Here is a 23,777-nt window from a genome sequence, read left to right as displayed (position 1 = left end):
CGCTCAGAGTTTCAGGTTAGTTTATTTTTAGTACCTGTTTTTTGGTACAGGTATTAGCTGGAAAATACAAGTATTTTCTCAATGAAAAGTCGAGCTATTTAAAAGAGCTGTACAGCTTTACAGCACACAAAAGCCTTGCTAACAGAATCTGCTACCGCATCAGTGCAAATGCTACCAGCAAAATACCAGCAATACATATGTTCATCAGTATCTTAATTTTGTTGTAATTCATCTTTCCCCATGTAGTTCATGGTATTTGAAAAGACTTCAAGGGTGGCTGAAGCCTTCCTTGTGAAAACATTCAGTGCTTGCCCAAAAAAAGCAAGCTAAACATTGTTCCAGGTCTGCTGCCATTAAAAGCACAATTCTAAAGATGCACCCATGTTACAGCTCAAGTAACTTACTCATTCAGTAAAAAGCACCAGTCACTAAAATCTGTATTATATTACAGTCACCATCTTGCAAAGGACTACTGAAGTTAAATGCTAGCACTAAAAAAACTTAAAAAAATACAAATCTCTTACTGTGACTCTTGAAAGATTTGTACAGAACATGTAAATAAGAAAACACTTTGTTAAAATTAAGTCATTCCGCAGTTCATTCAGCGCAACCAGGTAGTATTCAGTTGTGTCTGGTTTTTTATGCTTGTGTCCATTTTCAAAACTTCTCGAATCGCCATGGTAGCATAAGTGGATGGGGGAAGAGAGAACTCCATCTTTAGTGCCCTGAATTTGCCATCTATCAGAAGAGACAAAAAGCAAGAACAAGTGGTTAAGGGCATATATAATGCTTATTCTGGATGCCATCTAAACTGAACTAACAGCTTCCACAACCAACTTCCCCAGCCCATAAAGCAAAACAACCACCACCATTGCACTCCTGATTATAATCCACAGTGAAAAATTTAATGAAACAATTTTTGAACATTTTCTCTCAGGACAAAGTGGTGGTTTCAGAGTTTTCTTCTTCTAAAAGCAAACATTTGTTCTTTCAGACTCAATTCCTTGACTGTCTTCACTTTTCTGGAAAGCAGTGTCAAAACACCTTGTGTTATAGTAACCAAAGTTAAGTATTTCAGTCATCTGTGCTCAGCACCAATAATACAAGTTTAGTATATAGACAATTTATGACTTAATTCCACCTTTGTTAGTTGCAGACATTTATACTCTTAAGCATTTACTTGATTTTACAGATGCCTGTAAGAAAATGTAACATACAGATGCTGGAGGACTGGCTTGCACCCTTGAGAAATTAGGGTCCTTATTTAGATAGCTGGCCTTAGATGTCATTGTTACCACTGCTTAACAGTCAATAGTTACATGAAAGGTCCTCCTTAAAGGAGCTTTAAATATGTAGCAGTTGAAAGCAACAGCCAGATCAAACTTCCATTTAGCAAACCAGCAGAAAAATCAACTCACCTGTAGGGAGAATTGGTAATGGTTTTCCTTCCAGTTTATCCAGATCCGTAGTAAATAATGGGATTTTAGGATCATCATATGCAACAACTTCCCTTTATAACATACATAAAATTTATTATTATTTTAAATTATTTAGGTTAAGACATTTTATATAAATATGTATTATTATAATACTATTTTTATTATTATTATTGCAATTTGGCATTTACAACTGAAATTTAATTAAGCAAAATAATGGGTAGAGCTTTATGTAGAAGATTTGCCTTGTGAAGATTATTAAAAAGCAATTGTAAGTTAGTGAGAAGTTTCTTTGCATAATTCATCTGTTTGCCCTTGTGTGCTGTCAGAATTTCCAACTATATAAGAAGTATAGTTAATGAAATTAAGGGAAGAATGGTGTCAACTCTTAAGACTACCTAGCAGGAGTGAAGCCTTTCAATAGTCATCCAAACTTTGAAAGGGCTAAGACACATTCCATGGTTTCTGCCATTCATTTAACAGAAATCCCATATGTAACCATGAGGCTAAAAAAACTAACTGGGAAGTAGACAAGCTTAATATTAGTTAGTGCTGATGTTTCAAGTATATATTTTTTGTGCTCCCTCCTAAACCCTCTATATTTAATTCTAGGCATCACTGATCGTCTTCCTGCACATTTGTACAGTTCCCTGTTTAAAAGGTATTTATTCAGTTGTCATATGAAAACTAGGTTGTATCTCTAACAACAGGGATTTAGTAGGGTTAAGTGACACAAATTTTTCTGACTGCCAGGTAATTGGAGACCAACTTTTCTCATAGCAAGACTACAAAAAAAAACCCTGTTTTGAGTATTATCTATCATTTTCTCAGCATAAGTAATTACCTATGAAGTGTTCAGGCAAGCCCTTGCAAGGAGTGAACAACTAGATAAGATGTCTTGATACTCCTCCACCACAGAATGAGAGAACCAAGGAAGAAATAAGGGTATAGTTCCACTTCAGCTGCATTAAAAACATGACAGAACTGCAGAGAGATTCCTTTCTACCTATGTTTCAGTCCGTGTGGATGTCCCATGGATCAGTCTCATGTTGTTTTGCACTTAAATAAACTCTATGCTGTCAATTCAAGTGTAATTTCCTTTATGCTCCCACTCACCAATTGACATTCTGAGGCCGAATGATAATCTTTCTGTATGCTCCAGAAAGTGAGTAATCTCTGATTTTATGCCTCATGTTGTTGATATCAAGGTTGTCAGCTACCAGCATCTCCTTGTAGGCCTCACCAACTGCAAGAGAGGAAAATATTTAATAGGAGAAAATGTAGTGTGGCCAATTTAAACAGCCTGTTTTCATGGATTGTTCCCTTCCCTTACATCTAGTAGTTTTCAGCATATATGGGATAAATGCTACACAGAAGTTTAAAATTACTGCAGATCTTATTACCTGTTTACTTCTACACCCTGATTAGTAGAGGCAGTAACAAAAAATGCATCAAATTTTTGATGCATTTGTTTGAAAACAAAATTTACAAAATACTTTATTGACATGTAAATGCCATCTCATATATGCATTCCAATTTTTTAGACTTCACAAGACTAATCTCAGGTACATGGAAAAAAGAATGAAGGGCCAGACTACCCATTACTCTCTCATTAAAAGGCATCAGAGAGAAATCAGTTGACAATTTGACAGTACAAGAACAGTTCAATCCAGTATTGAGGAAAACGTGCAGGGAACTAACTCATGACTAACCTCATCTATAAGAACACAAAGAACAGGTGAAACCTAGGGCCAGCTGCAAAGAGGGACTATTCCAGCATTGTCCAGACACACAGAAATGGTGTTAGGAAAGCCAGAGCTCAACTACAGTTGAAAGCAGCAAATGACATCAAGACCGGAAGAGTTCAGCTGCAATATAAGGACTGAATGACAAGGAAAGCAATGGCCTGGTGCTAAACAGGGCAGCTGGTCTAGTGACAGACATAAGGCTGTGTCTCCGTGCCTCTTTTGCCTCAGCCTTGACCAGCAAAGTGCCCCAGGCACTTCTCTTCTTAGAGACAAGGTTAAGAAAACTACCAGTAGTCGGAGAAGATACAGGCTGAGAGAGCTGGCTCACATCATGGTGAAGTTTTTCTTTATCATCTCAGAGATTGTGCAGATCTAGGGATGCCCCAGACAACTGTGAAAAACCAAGTGCTTGCACCCAACTCCAGAAAGAGCAGGAATGATAATTAGGAAATTACAGACCAGTCAGGCTCACTCTGGTCCCTGGAAAAAATAATGGAGTTAATCCTCTTTGGGCACACAATGACTATGGCTTTAATATGGGGGAGAAAAAGTAAAAAAAGTAAAAAACCCATCAACATTACTGTCTTCTATGATGAAATTACTACACCTATGGATGAGGGGAGAGCAGGGACTGTTGCCTGCCTTGCCTTTAGCAAGGCTGTCAATGCATTCCCACAGCATCTTTGTGTCCCAGGTTAGAACATTATAGTGAGTGGACTGGTAAAGTGGGTAACAGCTGTCTGGCTCAGCATCTCACAGTATAGTCACTACTGGTTGCAGCTCTACCTAAAAGCAGAGTTTCTCAAGGAACTGAGATGAGTCCTGTGAAATAGTGGAGAAGAGCTGGAATTCACCCCAACCTATCTGTGGGCTAAACCAAGCTAGGGTGGCATTCAATACATGCAAGGAGAGGACTGCCATTCAGAGGGACTGAGGCACAAAAGAGGAATGGGCCAAGAGGAACCTTATGAAATTCATCAAGGGCAAAATCCTGTACCTGATTAAATCCTTGCAGTGGTACAGGTTAGTGAGAAACTCTGCTCTGCAGTCATCTGGGATTCCCAGTGGGAAGGAGACTGAGCAGAGCACCCTGGCAGCAACAAAAGGCTGACATTAATGTTTTAGAGACCTGAAGTGATGTATTGCTTTAAAAGTCACCAAGGTTGAGTAGATCCAATCTTCCTTTTAAGAACAATCTTAAAGAAGACTTATGTTTTCAGAGTAAGTACTTCAGTTGTCAGACTTACTTTTATGCTTTGGATAAATAACATCAAATCCAGGCAATGGCATCACTACATCGTGGATAGTGTAGTTATCAACATCTCCTTCTTCAATGTGAACAGCTGTGGCTACAGTCAGGACAGAAAAATGAAGTTACCAGTACAGATGATGCCTGTGACAGTTAACTTCAGCTAAATTTAAAATAAAGCCTTTGATTGAAATAAGCTTACTCTGAGAAAGATAACTACCATGTTTTATCTCCACTTAACAGACAACATTTCTAAGAAAAGAAGTAACAGCCTCCAAGGCTGTCACAGTTACTGGCAGAATCACAGCCTGGCTTCCAGTGACTTAAAGCTACATGAAGGAAGGACTGCTAGAGGAACAGCCCCCTTCCATGCACCAAGCATACGTAAAGGAGAATGTAGGAAATGCCAGAGCAAATACAAGCAGAGAAAGTTTTAACTGAGTGGAGCTTCTGCTTTACAAGATACTAATGCAACCAAAAACTTCTGAAGTTAAAATTTCATAATGTCCTTCCACAGTCCTTCACAGCTCAACAAGGTTTGAGGTCATTCTTGAGAATAATCAGTCCTCCATAGTCTCTCTTCCTTATCCAGTTATTTGAAAAAACAGGCTTACAAACAGCTCATGGAAGTGTAATGCCTAACATCATATTCCTTGCACAATTTGTCTAAAACAGGCCAATGGATTCAGCTATCACTGGGCCAAAACTGGTGACAATAAAGGAACTATGTAAGCAGCATCAGACAAACACTGACACAACATAAACTACGTGCCTTGTTTTCCTAGGAATCTGAACTATACAGCATCACTGGCTTTGTCTGATTTTACCTCCTTTCAGTACGAGATCTCCTGGTACAGCTCTAAGCCCATATTCTTCTATTCTCTTGCTCACCATATTATTCCACACATAACTCTGGTAGCTATGAATATACATTAAACGATTATTTCTTGGTATCTAGAGGTAAAGAAAAAAAATTAAACACTAGATAGATCTATTTTTTGGTTTTTCTGACAATCATAACCAAAAAGGTGCATATTTGAAATGTTACCTCATCCAGCAAAAAGACATACACAATTTCTTGGTATACATATTTGTTTTTTGTTCTTTGTTTGAGAAAAGGATATGTGAAGAAATAAAGCTTTTACACATTGAAATCTGCACAAAAAAGAACTGTGCTTAAATTTACAAAAAAAAATCCCAAAACCCCAACACTTTTAACTCTACAGGTCAAACATACAGGTCTATTATAAAACACTGAATTCATATTCAATCTCCTGAAATCTTAAGTAAACTCTGCAGCTGTGAAAGCACTGTGTTATTCTAATTATCTTCTTCATAAACAAGAAATTATCCCCCAGATCCTACAATGGGCCCAGTAGTTTGCTGCTGATGAGGTATTTTCTCCAAAGACTTGATCTTGATTACAGGACTTGAAAAGGACAAGTGGATCCATCACCTCCATATCAGACTGATTCATTAGCCCACCATCAGGTTGATTTATGCTTTTAAAGCAACAGGAAAACACTGAAACTGAACATTTGCACAATTCTCAGATCTGTATTATACATAGCTACTAAGTATAACTGTATTGCTTCCCACATACCAGAGAGACTGTTGTATAAATTGGAAAGCTCATTATGCATACATTAATTAGAGATGTCATCAGTTACTAAACAGCAGTACTTCTAGCAAAAAAGGCATGATAAATGTAAATGTTTTTAAACTTAACTTTCAACTCATCAAGCATCAATGAGTCTATTTTAAATTCATCCTGATACCATCAAAAGAATGTTTATTCAAGTAAATACTGCCCAACTTTTACACTCACTATGCCAAATGCAGAGATTATGTTCTTCATTCCATACTTTAAGAGTCCACGTAGAAGCTGTCCTTCCACGCACCTTTTTACAGGTAGTTTCTTGAGGGCTGCTGCTGGATCTTTAGTCTTTGCCCATTCTTCTCTGCATTTGACTAAGTATCCCTTTTCAGCTAGAACAAGGATGTAAAATAAAAACATTTTAACTATACACCAAAAAAAGCATCCATCTCACCTTTTGTTAAAACAGTTGAAAAATTAAAGTTTCAGTCATGGTAATTGAAGATGAACAGAATCACAGAACACTTGAGGTTGGAAGGCTTCACATGGAGCTTGAGGAAACACTGTAAGTATTCAGGCCCCTTTTTAGCCCCACTGCAAGAAACTCTACAGCAATGAAAGTGAGGCAAAAAGGGAGAGTTTGAAAATTGCTTCTCCTCTGCTAAACTGCTTAAGCTTTTCCTAAACATATGCTTATTGGAGAAGAGGCAGAAACACAGGATGTATAATTTTTCAGTTCTCACCTCCTGGTCGTGGTTTTAATATCAAATCCATTACTTCATTCCAATTGTTCTGTAGAATAGCTCTAGGATTCAAACAAGAAAGTGTATTAAGAACTGACTAAATCTATTTTAAAGGGATTTAGTCAACTTATCAAAAAAATACGTATTAGTGTTTAGACTTATGCAATATTAAAAGCAGTGCTATTATGCAAGATAACTGCTGAAGCAAGTTCAGAAACAAGATCTTTCTTGAATCTAAATTTAAAACTGGTACAGGCAATATGTTAGAAAAATGTTCCCAAAAATACATTAAGTTACATGGTGATAAGAGTAAAATTAAAAAAAAGAAGGATGGGGTGGGGGGGGAAGATGAAAGCAACACATACCTGCCAATTTGATAAGTAGGAACAGCTGTGGTTCCAAATCTTTGCATTCCATAGTAATTAATAAATCCAATTTCCCTGAGTGAATGCATTGCTTGCTCTATCTGCTCATCAGTTCCTGTTATGTTTCTAGCATAAAAAAAGTTATAGACAGATTAAGGGCTTATGCTATTTTGAGATGCCCATTATATTAAAGCTCAACATCAATATTATATACCATGCATCAAATTCAACTCCTGCCAACAGGACTTATTTTTTGTAGCACAAGTTGCACTGATATCACTTATCTATTTAAAGAAAAAAAATATTGAACAGGACCATCCAAATACCTACTAACATACTACCTGAGAACAACAGTGAAATGGTTCCCTTGCAGCTCTCCCAGTTTCAGTGGATGGTTCTTGTAACTGAAATTTCCTAATTTGAAGTTCATCAAACATTTATTCAAATGAGCAAGTCTTTGTGCAGTGATTCTAAAAAGAAACAGACAACAGTGACCAACCTATGCTTAGAAAAGCAGATAAATACAGAAATGCTGCCATTACAAAATGAAAACAGTGAGTCCAGTTTCCCCAATTTTCTACAGTTGCCTTTTCAAAATACTTTAATGAAAGAGCTAAAGGAAGGGTACTCATACAAAAGAAAAAGTATACTGTGACAGACTGTTAGCACTGTCTTTTCACATCTATATTAAAACATGTACTCCAGAAAAAGTATATTGCAGTATTGATATATTTGGTATACTGTACCCCACAAGCTGAACTCTGCATAATTTGAGTGATTACTTAATGAATACATACACCCCAGTCAGCACAGTCATAAATACAGAGTTAAGTAAAATTAGCTACTGTGTATGCCTAGTGCAGATGAAGGAATACGGAATCCAATGTGTCACTGATACCTGCCATTTTTGTTGCTAGTATTTTTGGAAGCATACCCTGTTCTTTGCATCACCAAGCTGCTCTTAGACATTTCTGCTAAATTTTGACCAGGATAGTGAAGTTCATGAATCAGCATGGCCAGCATACTCAGCTTAGAGCAGGCTGGCAACTGGCAGTGTCCCCCCTCCTGTGCAGGAGAGTCAGGTGTTGTGGCACCACAGAGCAGACACCACACAACACTTACAGCACTCTGGAGCTCTTGGACACAACACTGAATGTGATAATGTTAAAAAAAAAAATGGAACAGCACTTGACATGGCTACACCACACAACTGGTTAACTGTTACCACTTTGCAAAGCTGCCTTGTATCAACGTGAATCTGGAGCTTCTCACAATTCACAAACCAGTATTTCCTTTTATCTGTGCTAATACACACACATACAAAACATTGGGAGGAAATACATAAACAATTCAGTAGTGGATGCCCTCCTTTTAACAAGTATTTGATCAAACCTCTGGCTTTCAAGCTGTGAACTCCTCACTCAAGGAGTTTGGTTTTCAGAAATTTGTAAAAAGTAATGCAGGCAGGATATTCCAGCCAGCTGAAATGATATTGCAATAAATGACTGGGAGACGTCTATTATTCTCACATATGGATCTAACACTAACTTAAAGTGCCCAGAAACAATATAATTATCTTAGACTATGACAAAGTAAATTTTATTTTCTCTTAGAAGGTGACTTAAGGGAGTAGGCTAAGGCAGGAAAAATTCCTCATCATTTTTTTGCCCCTTCTGGCTACTCACAGTTGAGCAAGGGCAGTGTTAGTCTTCTCTGGCACTGTTCAGAGAGTAGAGTGAGAAAGAAAATAGGATTCTAGCTGTAGAAAGGAGGAAACAAAAGCCAGGAAGAAGTGGGACATTATTTTCACCATGTCATTCTGTTTTTCTGCTGTTGCATGAGATCCAAGCAGCCTAAGAGCAGGCAGGCAATCTGTCCCACTGCCTTGGCCAAGTACACGTGAGAAGCCCGTGACTCAGAGCACCTGAGTGCCTGAAAATATCAGCAGTAGCCACAGAATACAAAAGGAATGTGGCATCTTCATAAACACCTGTGTTTTACAAGGTCAGGACCTGTACCTGCCATTTGTGTCACTGAGTCTTTTAGGTATTTATCCAAGCTACCACAGCAGAAGTGCAAATACTCAAGACTGAACTTTTACTCACCTGAGAACAGCGATCTCTTGAACTGTTATAGCCCTTTTATCTTTAGTTCCCATGTAGGAAAATATGTTTGGCTTCACTCTTAAAAGCAACAGTAACAGATATTATGTATATTAAAACAGCAAGAGATCAAACATAATTTTAAGCATAATTGCCTAGAATTATTAATCTTATAAATTAAAAATAGAAAAAATATACCTACATTCCTCAGAACTCAGTTAAAATTTGACATGTGTGTGACATTTTCTAATCTCACCCACGAGTACATAAAACACAAGGAAACTTGTTGTAATTATATGTAGGCAATTCACTTCTAACCCAACAGTGCTTGCAAAATATGAACTTTGAAGTACTTCTTTATATGCATTCACTCAATACACAAATGAACAGCCACCACCAACTTCAAAAAAAAAAAAAAATCACGTCCACTTCTTCCTTAAATTTCAAACCTGTCTGTGTGAATACCATGCCTGCACATTATGAGAGAGTATGAGAAGTTAATTTAAAACTTGATCCACTCCTCTCCCTGAGAGGAAAATTTCCTTTCCTTTTCACTTTGTACTTTACAGCCTGTGTTAGATGGAGTCTTTCCAGTTATTCCAGTTAAGGGCTCCAGGGGGGAGCAGGATTTCCATTACATACAGTCTTCCACCTAACTACGCTCTTGCCATTCTGTTCTCAATACCAATACTAAGTAGTTCACTGGTTAAGGTCTAGATTACAAATTTTTTTTTGGGCAAGAAGGGCAAATGGAAAAGTAGGGAAGTTTCCTTATGAGTAGATCACTGAACTGACCCAATTTTAAAACTGCTCTTCCTCTGCAATTCACTGTGCTCATGTCACGCTTTGGCAAATCTTTTTGTTTCTGCACTTGATGGGGTGAAAGGAACTAAGCCTGTGTTGCCATGGAGAAATTAATACATGGAACAACAGTTTATCAACTGTAACTGCTTGGGAACTGATCAGCATATTATCACAACAATATCTGACAGGTTCATAACATACTTGCATATATTCACACACTGGGGAAAAAATGGCTTTTAATTCACGTTACGTACATTGAGGCTTTCAGCTGCCAAGCCTTTCTCAGATCAGCCAATGTAAATTGTGGACTTTTTCCATTGAAGCAGTAGAGTAGTCTTTAAAATTTCTTAGGCTCATTTTGTTCCATTCTCACCTCCTCACAAAACTTCGATATTTTAAATTTGATACTTTAAAGTAACTTTTCATTTTAAGCTGTCTACAAATTAGAGAATAGCAATCACTTGTGTTGCTCTTACACAATTATGAAGCACAACGTTAAAAGCAACAAGGAACATGGAGGGAGAGGGCTGCATGCCAGCCAGGATGGCAGAAACAACAGCCTTACCTTAAAAATTTGGATAGAACATTGATGGCATCCATAGTGTCCTTGTTCTCCTTGTACAGAACAAAATGGCAGTAGCTTCCCCTAGATTTTGGCCAAGAGTGCTTTCTTGGATCTTTAAAAGCAAAAAGGTTGAAGTGTCACTTTAAAAAAAATTTAGTATTTTTGCCGCTGCAACTACATTTATTTTAAATATGCAAGATTCAATTTCTGCTAATTTCCATCTGCTTTAAAAAAATGAAAAGGAAAGAGTTAATTACTGACAGCAGAAGCTGTAAAGCACATTGAAAAGACTGCCCCTTCCACTGGACTGTAAACTTCTCTTTAATCAGTTCTGTCACCTAGAAAATCCTGAATGAAATAGTGACAGTTCCTTTATCATGAAATTATCTGAAAATATAGCCTAGTCACTTAATTGATGTATCACCTGATTAAATTTCTCAAAAACATTATCATTATACTGACTTTCAGCAATAGAAGCTACACCACGTTTCTTCTAGCTCACTCTATAATTAATAGTTGAGAACCACTGGAGCCCTGTTTGTGGGAAGACTACCACTATTATTTATAGTACAGACATATTCTTTATTTCTGTAGTATTTTTTCTGTGTGCCATACAAAAGAATGAATCGTATCACTACAAAACACTAAGATATCATGCTCAAAAAATTGCTTTTGGTGGTTCTTTTTTAAAATCCAATGGGAGCAAGAAATCTAGTACCAGAGAGACATGAACATACAATCCATGGCAGTTATGGTGCCATGCTTAGAGAAGGCCAGAGGTTGAAATAACTTTAGATCCCATAGATTAACAACTGAATTTACAATTCTGTGCTACTATATGACATTTTCTGTAGAAGGAAGGAAACTGTCAATGATTTGTTAAGCTTTTTTTTGCACATAAAAACCACCAGAGATAAAACTTTCAGCTTCCAATAATCCACTGCCAATGGCATTAATGGGAAGGGAGACTGCACAGAGGTTTAGTAACCAACTGTGAGGTTCCTTCAATTCTGAGGTTTTTCAATTCCTTGTTATTTAAGAACAAAATTAAGAATTTGTTTTGTTTTAAATAAGAAGTCCCTTATCTCTTGCTAGCCACTAAGCAGACACACCTGGTTTTGTAAAAAAACAGGCATAAGCATCTTTCATAACAGGAAAAGCTAACTGAAAAAGCCAGCCTTATTTCAATATATAAACACCAATGCAGGAAGAAAGTTCTTGGGAAATACTGCTCTTTGCTTCACACTGGTTTTACACAGTTCAGATATCCCACAGAGATTATATGTTTAACTCTTGCTTGTTTTTGAGAAGCTGCCATTCATGCGCACACTTCTGCAAAGACAATTTTGGATGCTACAGTAAAAAACACTATATGTACAAGTTTTAGTCACCTAGAATTATTGCATCACTTGCCTTGCACCATCACTTTCTAAGCACAGCCCCCCCCCCCCCAGAGTTTCATTGGACCTGAACTGGAGACCTCATGTTCCTGCTGGTCTCCCCTTCTGAGCCAGCACTACTCAAACTCAGTCAATGAAACACTGCATTCAGCTGGAAGAGCAAAGTTCTGCACTAAGATCTCAGCAATCAGAAGAGAAGAGAGTAAGACAGAGCTCAATTCACAAAGGAGAACCCTCTCCAACTGGAATCATTCTTTATATTTAACTAATACATCTTGCACATGGTCATTTCAACACCTGTCAAGAAGTGAGCTCTACTGTGATCTACACTAAAAGGATTCTGCAGGTACTACACAGACCAATGGGCTCCTCATGCTTTGGGCATCACAGCCATGACCCTATGCAAAGGAGGCTGCAGCCACAGTCCTGATACTCCACCATTCCTCACCCAATACTGCAAAGCATTCAACTGGGTAGATGGAGCAGTGGGACAATCTGCAGTGCTTATTGCTGTGTTTCGGAGTCATGCTACATTTCTGACAATAAAATTGTATTTCCAAGCCCTTTTTCCTAGCCTTTTGCTGAAACTCGAGGCTTGGAAGCTCTTTTTTAATAGCAGGATGTGTGATAAATGCTTTAAAAGTTGTATAAAGACAGATAGTAGTGTCTGAAGTAGGGGCTGAAGGGCAAAGGCTTCACTAACTGAAATCCATGGGAAATTTACTATAGTTGTCAACAGGTACTGAAAAAATTGATAATTCATATCACTTATTACTAGTAGACTTTCTCTGCACCAAATGAATACTGCCTATACTGCACTACAAAAAAGAGGCAGAATAAGCCTAATTCTTGGCTGTTTCAGGGCATTTTAAGTAATACTTATGTGTAGGGATTTTTAAGAAATTGTTACAAGTTTGGCGAGTCCGGTTGCTATTTAGGAGGTCATAATGGTTGGCATTTCATTTTTGTTAGTATGAAATGTCAACATCTCTTACCTGTTGCAGTTCTGACCTCTGTCCCAATGCAGAGCATAAAGAGTACAAAAGAGTAGCATTTAATTTTTAGACTGTCAAAGGGTTTTTAGAGGTGAACATGCAGGTTTATGGTTATGGGATTGTTTATGCTTCAGGGAGCATCCAACAGCTAGGTGGTGGATGACAGCAATTTAGACAATTATGGAATGGAATCGTGCAGAGGCAAACAGTGAACATATGGAAAGCTTCAACTGGAGATGCAACAAACTTAATTTGTGGACAATGATGAAACAAGAGTTTACTGACAATTTAGTAATTTTAAGTAATTGGAGGATAAACTGACTATAGAAACAAAGCAGCATCTGATTTTAAATTTTAGGAAGCACGTTTGGTAATGTTTTATGTTATCAACAAAGTAATCAGGTAGCTCAGCTAATAATCCAATATTCTACACTTCTGAAATATTCCTTGCCTGGGGAGCCCGTTCATGGCTAAGACATGTTTGTGGCTATATAAACAAGAAAGATATATATAATCCTGACTAAAAAGAACTTCAATCTTACATCCATAAGCATTTGCGCACACTCGCAGAAACTGACATCTCCACCAACAAATGCACAGGTGCCTGCAGCATCACAGCTGGGGAATCCAAGTTTAAATAGATGATGCTTCTCTGCATCACAAGATGGTGCTCCACATAATGTTTTAATCCTAGAGACACACCACTCAATTCTTTTCACCATATTTCAAATACCTAAATTCTTTTATATATTATCCCTTAAATCAGCTTAACAACATCCTCTTGACTGTGACAGTTGTTAAAGAATAGAAGCAGCAGAAGGAAAATATGGAGGAAAAACCATTACAAACGAGCAGAACAAAACTGGCTGAGGAGAATTCTGTGCTGGTAAGTATACAAACTCCATGCATAAAGCATGCAAACATACACATTTTCTAAACATGACTAAATAAGACACATGAACACATTATAATTTGACCAATAAAAATACAACATTCCCATATTCGCTTATAACAAGCCTTAAACAAACAACTAAATTAAAGGGGAAATTACTTTAGTCCCCATTTTAAATGACTCTATTTCTTTATCGTTCTTCCATCTCCTTTGTCTTTAAAATTAAAGGGTTAGGTTTGCATACCATGATTTGTAGTAGGTTGAAATGACAGAGAACTGCAAACAATTTAAACCAAACCATTACTTAAATGTGCACTGTTCTGTGGGTAGATAATCCTCTAAACTTACAGTAGCAACAGATTTTTAGTAACATTAAAAGATGTAAAACATGTTAATTTATTCCCAGTATCCAAAACAGTATTTTGCTAGATTAAAGTGGATAACACTTCATTTTGAAAATCCTTCATGACTTTGACTATTTCGAAAGATTAACTGTGACCTATAATGTATAAAGATCATTTTTTGCAAATATAATTAGCCTTGGAAGCAGAAGTAATGATCATGGTAAGCTATGTTTATATGAAACTATATATCTGAGAAAACAAAAAGATGCTTGTCTCTATTCAAGTCACTAAGAATTTTGTCATCAATATTCAAGACAGTCAAGATTACACCATCTATCAATCTAATGTACATTTTCCAACTACAACCTATTACATCCACAACACACACACACAGAGTTAAGACTGTGAAAGTTAAATTCAAAAAATACTGAAAATAAAGCCTCTGTTTTGCCTATTCCCACTGAAGAAGAAGACAACATTCTCTCTTCTAATATGGTTGTATTGGATGAATTATTTGGAAAGAAAAACAAATATAAACTTAAATTTAAAGCATTTCTTGTGGTCCTAATGATTTTAGATGCACAGTAGCAGCTGAAACGAGGAAAAAATGAAGTAAGACTACATTAGGAAGCACACTCACTTGAAGTACTTGCTAACAATTCTTACTTTGGGGATAATTTTAGCATTTACTTTACCCATCTGCTGTGATACTGAAACTCACTTGCCAATGCTTTTTTCCCAGCAGCATGATAAGCAATAATGTATTTCTTTCCATCTCTATCTTCTGTTTTAGTCTCTAGTCCTGGAAACAAGGACTTCACAGCCTGATGGATGATGGTTCTTTTTTCTTTGGTGTCTTCAATTACCTGTGTTAATACACATATATGCAGAAACCAAATAAATTAATACAAAAGGGGAGGGTGCCTTAAAGGAAAAAAAATTAGCCAGATAAGATTATTTAGTGTGTGAATGCTTATTTGAAACTACCAGGTATAATCCTATTCATCTCTGTGTCCCAAATTTAGCTCAATAGTAATTCTTTCAATATGTGGAATATTAGAATGTTTAAAAATATTGATGGTTTAATGTCATTTTCTTATCTTTCTTCTTACAGAAAAGCATATTTATCTTCTTTTCTATTAAATCACTAAAAACTGACCTTGAAAGTAGTGTTCCATCATGATAGATGTTTTATGTAAACCTCCTTATTCTTTAAAACAATACTAGACAGGAAACCAAAATACTGCAAGGTAATTTTAACACCACAAGAATTAAAACCTGTATTTAAGTTCCTGTGTACAGTCTCATCAAAATCAAAGTAACAACTCACACATGCATGAATTCGAGAGCATCTGTAAGACTTCAGAGAATTAAACCCTAAACTGCACAGTTTGGTGTTATCTGTCACATCATGTTCAAATTGCTCTTACACCTTACATGCATTAGAAAGCATGTACCTTCTACTCCCTCCCTCAGCCTCTCTCTGCCCCCATTCCAAACTTCATATCATTTCATAATTTTACCTCTATGGCAACGCTAGTTTCCTTATTCTTAAAAAGCTGGAGCTCCTCTAAACGCTGCTTGTCTTCGTCTGACAGAACTGTAAATGTTTCTTCTGACGGGTCCTAATACATATTTGGAGAGAAAAAACAAACATCCAATAACCCTCATGGAGTAACTTCCAATCTTTCAATGTTCTTGCTTAAGGAACATTAAGAAGCATAACCATTACCAAATCTACCTCAGAATTTACCTCATCATCCACTGGAACAGAAAAGTCATCTAAATGGCTCACACGTCCATCTTTGCCTATTTCATGGACAACAAAGTCTGAGTATCTGATAGAAAGAAACATACATTACATTTGTAATAAAAATCCCACATCACACAAAGTCCTTTTCTAGAAAGCTGTTAGCAGAATTCACTGAAGTATTCTGAATTTGTGTAAATCAATTCATGTAAAACAAACTTAACAACGATGAGAAAGCTGTACCTATTCCCACCCCCCAGAAGAATAGCACAGGAACACATAGGCAAATACAGCAGACTTCTTTGCAGATCACCAAACACCTGCTGTAGTTACTCCAAGTCATTCTCTCACTAGTTTGAAGAGATCAGTAATGCTTATCCTCAATCCCAGTCATTACTAGCAATTAAGACTACTGCAATGCCACAATGTGAAATTTATTAACTACTGCATTATCTCTGTCACTTGAAATAACCTGCAAAATAAAGTGCATTTTAGCCACTCTACAGAAGGCAGGACAAATTCAGCCTTGTTCATATATTCAGTTGTACAGAACATCATTCAAATAAAGTTACTCTGCACACTCTATGACAGCAAAAAAGAATTTTACTCTGACATTTTCAGTCACTCATGTCTAATAATAAAAACAGCCCAACTATAATAGAGCATAGTCAGTTTGTGTTGCAACTGCTAAATGATTTTTAGGAAGCATTTGCTAGCAAAGTGGAAAAAAAAAGAAAATAATTCTTATTCTATCAATGTTGAAAGATGAATAAAACTTCACCATGGGATGCTTTCTACTGTACCTCACTCAAGCCCCAGTTTGCCATCCCTCTGTGCAGATATACACCATATTGGTAAATTCCTTCCTGAGAAGTATTGTGTCCTCTCCTGTATTGTCTGTAGCTGTCTAGACATGCTAGTGATGGCTCCATAAAAAAGCCAAGAATGAATTAATAATAGGTGTTAAAAACTAGAATTAAAAAAAACACCACAAATTTTCTACCACATGGCTACCTTTGGCCAACCAAAATTGGCAGATTTCCCAGAAGAAAGTTCAGCACAGACTATGTTTCCCAGAGAAGGATTACACTAGCTGCTTAATGCTGCACACATAAAGATTAAATACGTACATAATATGTATATATCATTTTATGTAAAATTATCTATGTATGAAGCCAGTATTTAAACACAGGAACTTTTCAGTGTGTAAACAAATCAACCTGAACTGCTTTGCTAAGTCAGAGAAACAGTGATTCTCACTTCAGTGAGCTTTTGCATTTGCATTCTGTTTTATTCAAAGCTGTTCTTTAATTTTAAAAACCTAGAAGTTTCATTTTAAAAAGCTACTAAACACCAAATATCTTATTAAATATATAATGTATATGTATAATAAATTCCACATCCTGAATTTTGAAACTCCCTTCTATGTAAATGACATTAGTGAGCAGATGATAATTTAAAGCTTAACTGAGCAGACAATAATTTAACGCCAAACCATCCTTGTTTACAGACATTAGAACAAAAAAGTTAGAGAAAAGCAAAGAACCAAAGAAAGATGGTTTTGATACCATTTTTCAGTGCATCTCATATCAGCACTGAGGAGAGGTACAAAAGGTGGGTGTACTGGATAAGGTTCTATGTCTCTGCTGCTGCCAGAGAGCAAAGGAAACAGCAAAGGTCAGTGTAATCATGTATCTCTACTCATACCCAGCTTCCTTCTTCAGAGCTCCATTTGACAGGAAAATAAATTAAAACCCTAAACAAACAAACGAACAAAACAACAAAAAAAAACCCCCAACCCACGATCTAGAAAAGTCCTAAATTAAACTTTTCTTTAGCAGTAAAAAAAGTAATGAACCTCACTTAATCCAGCTGCAATCAGCGAGTCCAAAAAGGAAAACAGACAAATAGAGCTGTGTTACACAAGGAATTAACATGTGAAACAAGACGAAGAGTTACCTCTCTTTTAAGATTCCAGAAAACCCTTTGTGAGAGCTAACAAATTTAGTTATGCCAACATCGCTCTCTGTCAGTCCATGCTTCATCATGTCTGCAAAGCTCTCTGGATCTCCATCTTCATCACTATCCTCTAGTTCCTCTTCTTCCTGCTCCTCACTTTCTTCATTGGGGATTATTTCACTTTTCGCATCCTCAGGTCGTTCTGTTACAGTCTCAATACTCTGCCCAGAGTCATTCTCTGCCTTAGACTTCTCCAAGATCTTCTGTCTTTTAATTTCATCTGCATTGGCCACATCATCCTCAGAGCGAGGACGTTTCAAGGACACACTGTTCATTTCTACAGTTTCCATGTTTAAGGCACAGGGTAGGATAGGAAGCCCTGAAAAAGAAGAAAGGCTTATTTTCTGTCTGCTAAGAGCAGTATCAATACATAGGCACTTCACTCCAAGGACTCTGCCCCCTGCAATTTTTCAGGAAAACCATAAACTTTCTGCATTTAGGTTAAACATCAAGTAAACATTTTGAACACCTAGAAACAATATGTACTTGGGGAGAAAGAAGGAAGATATTATAAGGGCAGCATGCATACTGGACTACAGCAGAACAGGATTCAGTACTACACTGACCATTTACCACCATCACCACTCTTGCCCACCTGCCTGCAGGCCTGTGCACACACGGGCTCTGCTGCCAGCAGCAGTTTAGTGCCTAAGAAACTGTTTGTTCCCAAGCCTTCTCTTAAACATGGTTACTCTCAATTATTCCCTTTTCTATCAAGATTCCATCTTGCAAAGACTGAGAGAGAACAGCTGAGTTCCCGCAAATCTGAAATCTTACGTCTTTGTTTTCTATGTGCTCCCAACACACACAGTGCTACACAGAAGGTGGCATCAATTCAGCCCAAAAGATAAGAGGGATAAGATACCAAAATCATTGAATCAGTGAGACAAACAAAACAACAAGGAAATTAAATGATCTCTGAGAAGAACATGACTACTCACGCTGGTGGAATAGGGCTCAGAGCTGCCACCTTTGTGTCAGCAGAACCACTGCCTTCAGATCTGAAAAAAAAGGAAAATAACTCTTTGAGAAGGTTTTATGAAAAAAAATTATGAACATATATTAAAAAATATATATTCATATGAAATAAAACATATATATGAATGCAATCACATATGGACTCAGATATACATGTTAATAAATACAACTGCCAAAGTATTACCATCCTAGTGACACAACATATTACTGCTATTTAGCAAGCTACAGGAGAGAACTTTGGTTTTATTTCTAAGTGTATAAAATGAAACTGGGGTTCCTATAATTAGGCATGGGCAGGACCTTTCTTCCAGCATCACCCAATTGGCACAGGAGTGTACTGGGGACACAGTGCAGGTTCTGGTAGCAGGAGGAGGCCATAAACTGCCCTGTGTGGGCTATGACCAGTTCAGCTGGCTCCATAAACCCCCTGTCTGCCACCCTCCAACTCATCCAACAAGCACATGGTGCCCCCACTCCAGTTTATCTGAGAAAGGGGCAAGCTGCCAGTGGCAGCAAAGGCAAAAGAAAGCACAGGAGGAGACACATGACACAGTGCTCAAAAAGGCACAGGGAAGCATGGAGAAAGGGACAACTGCTGTGGACACAACTGGAGATGCACTCTTGGAAGGAAACTCTCCACACTGGAGCAGGGACACCCCTGATGGGACTGTGGCCTGTGGAGGTGCCCATGCTGGGACAGGGACACCCTTGAGGGGCCCATGGAGAGGCCCCCCATGGGAGCAAGAGAAGAACTGAGCAGCATAAAGGAATCTCCATATAGCAACCCCAGCGTCCTGCACTACCACTGCCTTGCCCAAGGGCCAGAGCATAACCTTAGGGCTGGGGAGGAAAGGGGAAGAAAGCCATTTTCCCCAAGTCTGTGTTTAGGTTGTGGTCTTCTTTGTATATCACCAGCCAACTGGTAATTAAAAGTTAATTATTAGTTATTAAAAGTAATTAAAAGGTAATGAATTAAATTCCCCATGTCAAGTCAATTTTGTCCACAACAACCAAGTTTCTAAATTAATAGGATTTAGCTGTTACTGAAAAATTAATCTAGGCAGGGAGCAATATTTTAGATGTATTTTACATACATCACCCTGTATTATTTCTCCAGCGACAAATAGCATAATCTATCCAATTTTAAAGGGCTTGTTTTTAAAGGAAGTTCCACAACTAACTTGACAATCAACATTTGCTGGGTTGGTAAGTAAGTTTTACCAGTTAACTGTTAGCGAGGGCTGACTTCATGGCCTGGACACCCCAGTGAAGAGATCACTAGATTAGGCTAAAAAGGCAGGAACAACTGTTTTAGAAACACCTGAAATGTTTTGCTCAAGTGAAGAACTGAAAATGAATGCTACAAAAATAAATTAACAAAACGGAAATAAAGAGAGACTTATAAAATTAAGTGTATGTATGGCGTGAAGAGTGATAAGACACACATGCAAGAAAGCAGAACAGTTAGCAAAACAATGTACCTTCAAGCTGAAAGCACCAATTTTATTCTGTCTTCAAATAAAAGTTCATAAAATCCTTCTTTCAAGAGGAATAATAAATAAAAGTCATAGCCAAGTGAAGCAATTCACTGCTGTTTCCAGATTCTTTTCCCATGTACCAAAATTTATAGAGGCTGGGTTATAAAGCGCTGAAGTGGTAAAGGCTTTTAGATGGCTTGTATCTTCACATAGCAAACAAAATACCATTCAGCACAGTGAAATCCTCTGAGCAATCCACCTGGGAAAGGTAGTAAGAAGAGAAATCTCGTGTTTCTTAAATAAAACTGTAATACCTAGTTATTGAATTATACAGACTGTTAGACAAATTCGATGTTGGGCACAAACACTCCAAAGTTGTCACACACAGACTATTCCCACAGCAGACTCACATACTACAGAGTACTGTCCTGTGCCCAAGGGCACCATGGTCGGGGATAAATTCTGCAGGATAATTGCTTGAAGGAGCAGGCTGAAGCGAGCGTGCCACACACTGCCTCACTTGTGCAGACTGCTAGTGAAAGGCTCCTATTATTTTTTGACAGCTGCTCAATTGTCTCGGCCTTTTCCTAACAGGTGTTTTCATAAAAGCCAGAATCTGCATAAACATCAACTCCGCAGCAATTTCAGTGTTCTAACAGAGACTGAGTTTACTAGTACAAATAAAACACTTGACTCTCCGCAACAAGAAACGCCGAGCGATTACTCCTGGCGCGGTACCAGTCAAGCAGGCACGGCGGGCGCTGCAGGGCACAGAGGAGCCGAGCCGGAGCGCGGCAGCGCGGGGTGCGAAGCCGCTTCCTCATGAGACGAAGCACGTGGGATTAAAAGGCGACCGAGGAGAGGGAGATGGTGCAGCAGCAGCGCCCCAAGGCCAAGCCTAGCGCGGAGGGCGCAGGCGGGTAGGTCAGCGGCGCTCGGAGCCCGCGGGCCGGGCCGGGCCGTGCCGTGCCGCCGCCACAGCGCTCCGGGCGCCGGGCCGGGCCGGAAGAGCCGCTACGAGCGCCGAGGCTGCCGGGGCAGGGCGGGAGGACGCGCTGGGGCCGGGGCAGGAGGGGCACGAGGGCGAGGCAGGAGGAAGGGCTCTGCCGCGGGGGTCCCGGCAACACGCGGCGCAACACGGCAGGGGATAGCCCGGCGCCAAAGGGGGCGAAGTTCCCTGAGGCGGAACCCCCGCGGCCGGGCGGGGAGCGGAGAGCCGGCCTCGCCGCGGAACCCTGCGCGGCTGCCGGGGCAGGGTGCGGCTCCGCCCGCCGCTAGGCAGGAGCCGCCGAGGGGGAGCCACTTACCCGCACGCCGGCACGGGAGGACGGCCCGGGCGTCAGCGCGGCGGGGCGGGCGGCGGAGGCGGCGCGGAACGAGCCCGGCCCAGCCCCGCGCGGGCGGAGGCGGCCCCAGGCTGCGCCCGCCCCCGGCCGGCCCCGCCGCGCTGACGCCGGGCGGCGAGCGGAGCCGGGGCGGGAGGTGGTACCTGGCGAGGGGCTGCTCCTGCCCGCGCTTCCGTCAGCGCCGGGCCTGCTCGGGCTGCTTGTGAAGAGGGTAGGGTAGGCAGGCGGTGATTTGCGGAAGAACTGCAACTGTGCAGAACAAAAGTTTAATTTCCAAAAGGCGGCTATAGCCAAAGCAGGGAATCGTGAGCGCGAGATGGTGGCCTCCTGAGCCTCCCCAGCATCTGAAACAAGTGGTGCTAATTGAACATTAGTCCCAAGACAAGGGAATGTTCGAGTACCATCCAAAACTACACTGTAACTATGCAGATCACTTTAAAAACCAGGCCAGATCTGTGCTATCAGTCCTTTCTGATACAGTCAGAATGTCATCTTCTACCCTCTTTTCTATTTTAAGTACTGGTGGAACAAAGGTATTTTCATTAACTTCAACACGTAGATTTGTCCTTATTTTTAAGACCCTGTGTTGCATGTCCTAATCCCAGTCCGTCTCACTTCCTCTGAGCCAGACTATTAATAATTTAGTGTCTCATACTTATTCTCTAGTAGTCTTGTATTCACAGTCTTATGTGATGAGACTTACAACTGGTATATATATATATATGGGTAACTTATTTTCTCATCTCTAGTACTTACCTTCTCCCTTGGAGTAGAATAAGAAAGTAACACAATGGAGTACTTTGCTCGGAATTTAAAAAATCCCAGGTATGCAGGAATTCCTCAATGACTAGTTTATAAAAGACCTCATCTAGGAAAAAAAGAAGGGGCAAAGACTCAGCTCTCCTTAGGTCTGAGCAGAGACTGATCCATGGAGATTTATTTTATAAAGCCCTAGGGGATCAAATCTTAGTCTTTTCTACAGAGCTTTAGTTTACCCCCTGTCCAGCCTTCACACTTGGAACTTAACCTACCAAATACCAGTAGGGATATCAGGAATGGGTTCAGAGCACTTCTGAGGAGAGGTGAACAGTGGACTGGAAACAGCAATGGAGGTTAGTGGTTGACAAGGCAGATCATGGCACTTCTGACAGCTGTAGTATCGAGGAGGAAGCCAGTGCTAGGACATCATTTGAACATTGCTCTCATTTAGCCATTGCCTGTGGCTGTGGTATGTTGAAAAGTTGTTTCTTCACTTCTCCCAGGCAAAAACATCTTGCTGAAAAAAACACCTGGCTGGGGGAAACCTTCAGGAAGGCTTCCATGCATTGGTCCAACTTTTTCTGTCATGTAACTTCTTGCTTCTTCTATCTTGTGCAGGAAAGCTTCCCTAAAATACTTATTTTTCTATGGAGGGGTTTGACAGCTGGTTTGTAAGCAAAGTTGAGTTAATAGAAGAAATAACAACTGATTATTTTTGAGTGTATTTATAGAATAAAAACTTTTTCCTCTTGGACCCTGATCACATGTGTGTATGTCACGTCTGACCTAACAGTGACATTTTTCCTCCTCCAAATTCCTACATTAAGTACCTCCTTGTCTTCAAAATCCTTGTTAGTAATTAAGTAGCTTGCATCTTACAACTGTGCTTGGTATGATAATTACCCTTCTCTTAGTTTTCCCTGTTGACTAGGTGTTCATCTATCATCTACTACCATCAGCTCAGATAGAATTTGGAGTGGTATGAAGTACCTCATACACTGAAGACCCAGCATTTTGAAGGACCTGCAGGTGCTACTACAAGGTAAATAGCTTAATATGATCATTCCTATGTGTTTCTCAAGTCTTCTAATATAATCAGAAAAGTTTATTACGCTTTCTCAATACCAACAAGCATTCTCTGACATATTAAAGAATTGTCTACCTGTGTCTGAGAATCTACAGACAAAATGCACGAGATCACCCTTCT

At 39.1% G+C, this 23,777-nt stretch overlaps 1 protein-coding gene across 1 annotated transcript; it reads right to left on the bottom strand.

The window, feature by feature from the left end:
• Window positions 1–18: 18 nt before the first annotated feature.
• On the bottom strand, window positions 19–21,870 carry PUS7 (pseudouridine synthase 7). Its single transcript, XM_084206792.1, has 18 exons — window positions 21,773–21,870; window positions 20,469–20,724; window positions 18,951–19,010; window positions 17,950–18,328; window positions 15,994–16,078; window positions 15,764–15,865; window positions 14,962–15,106; window positions 10,610–10,721; window positions 9,244–9,321; window positions 7,480–7,608; window positions 7,139–7,264; window positions 6,774–6,835; window positions 6,262–6,422; window positions 5,261–5,387; window positions 4,432–4,533; window positions 2,553–2,682; window positions 1,419–1,510; window positions 19–738 (listed from the first exon to the last, which is right to left on the bottom strand). Exons 4-18 carry the CDS (start codon window positions 18,297–18,299, stop codon window positions 602–604), a joined length of 1,938 nt encoding a protein of 645 aa, XP_084062918.1. The 5' UTR covers window positions 18,300–18,328; window positions 18,951–19,010; window positions 20,469–20,724; window positions 21,773–21,870; the 3' UTR covers window positions 19–601.
• Between the last annotated feature and the right edge of the window lie 1,907 nt (window positions 21,871–23,777).

This window comes from Fringilla coelebs (genome assembly GCF_963513975.1).
Source record: "Fringilla coelebs genome assembly, chromosome: 5".
NCBI lineage: Eukaryota > Metazoa > Chordata > Aves > Passeriformes > Fringillidae > Fringilla > Fringilla coelebs.
Note: the sequence above shows the minus strand (reverse complement) of the source record. Positions and strands in the feature narration are given on the sequence as shown.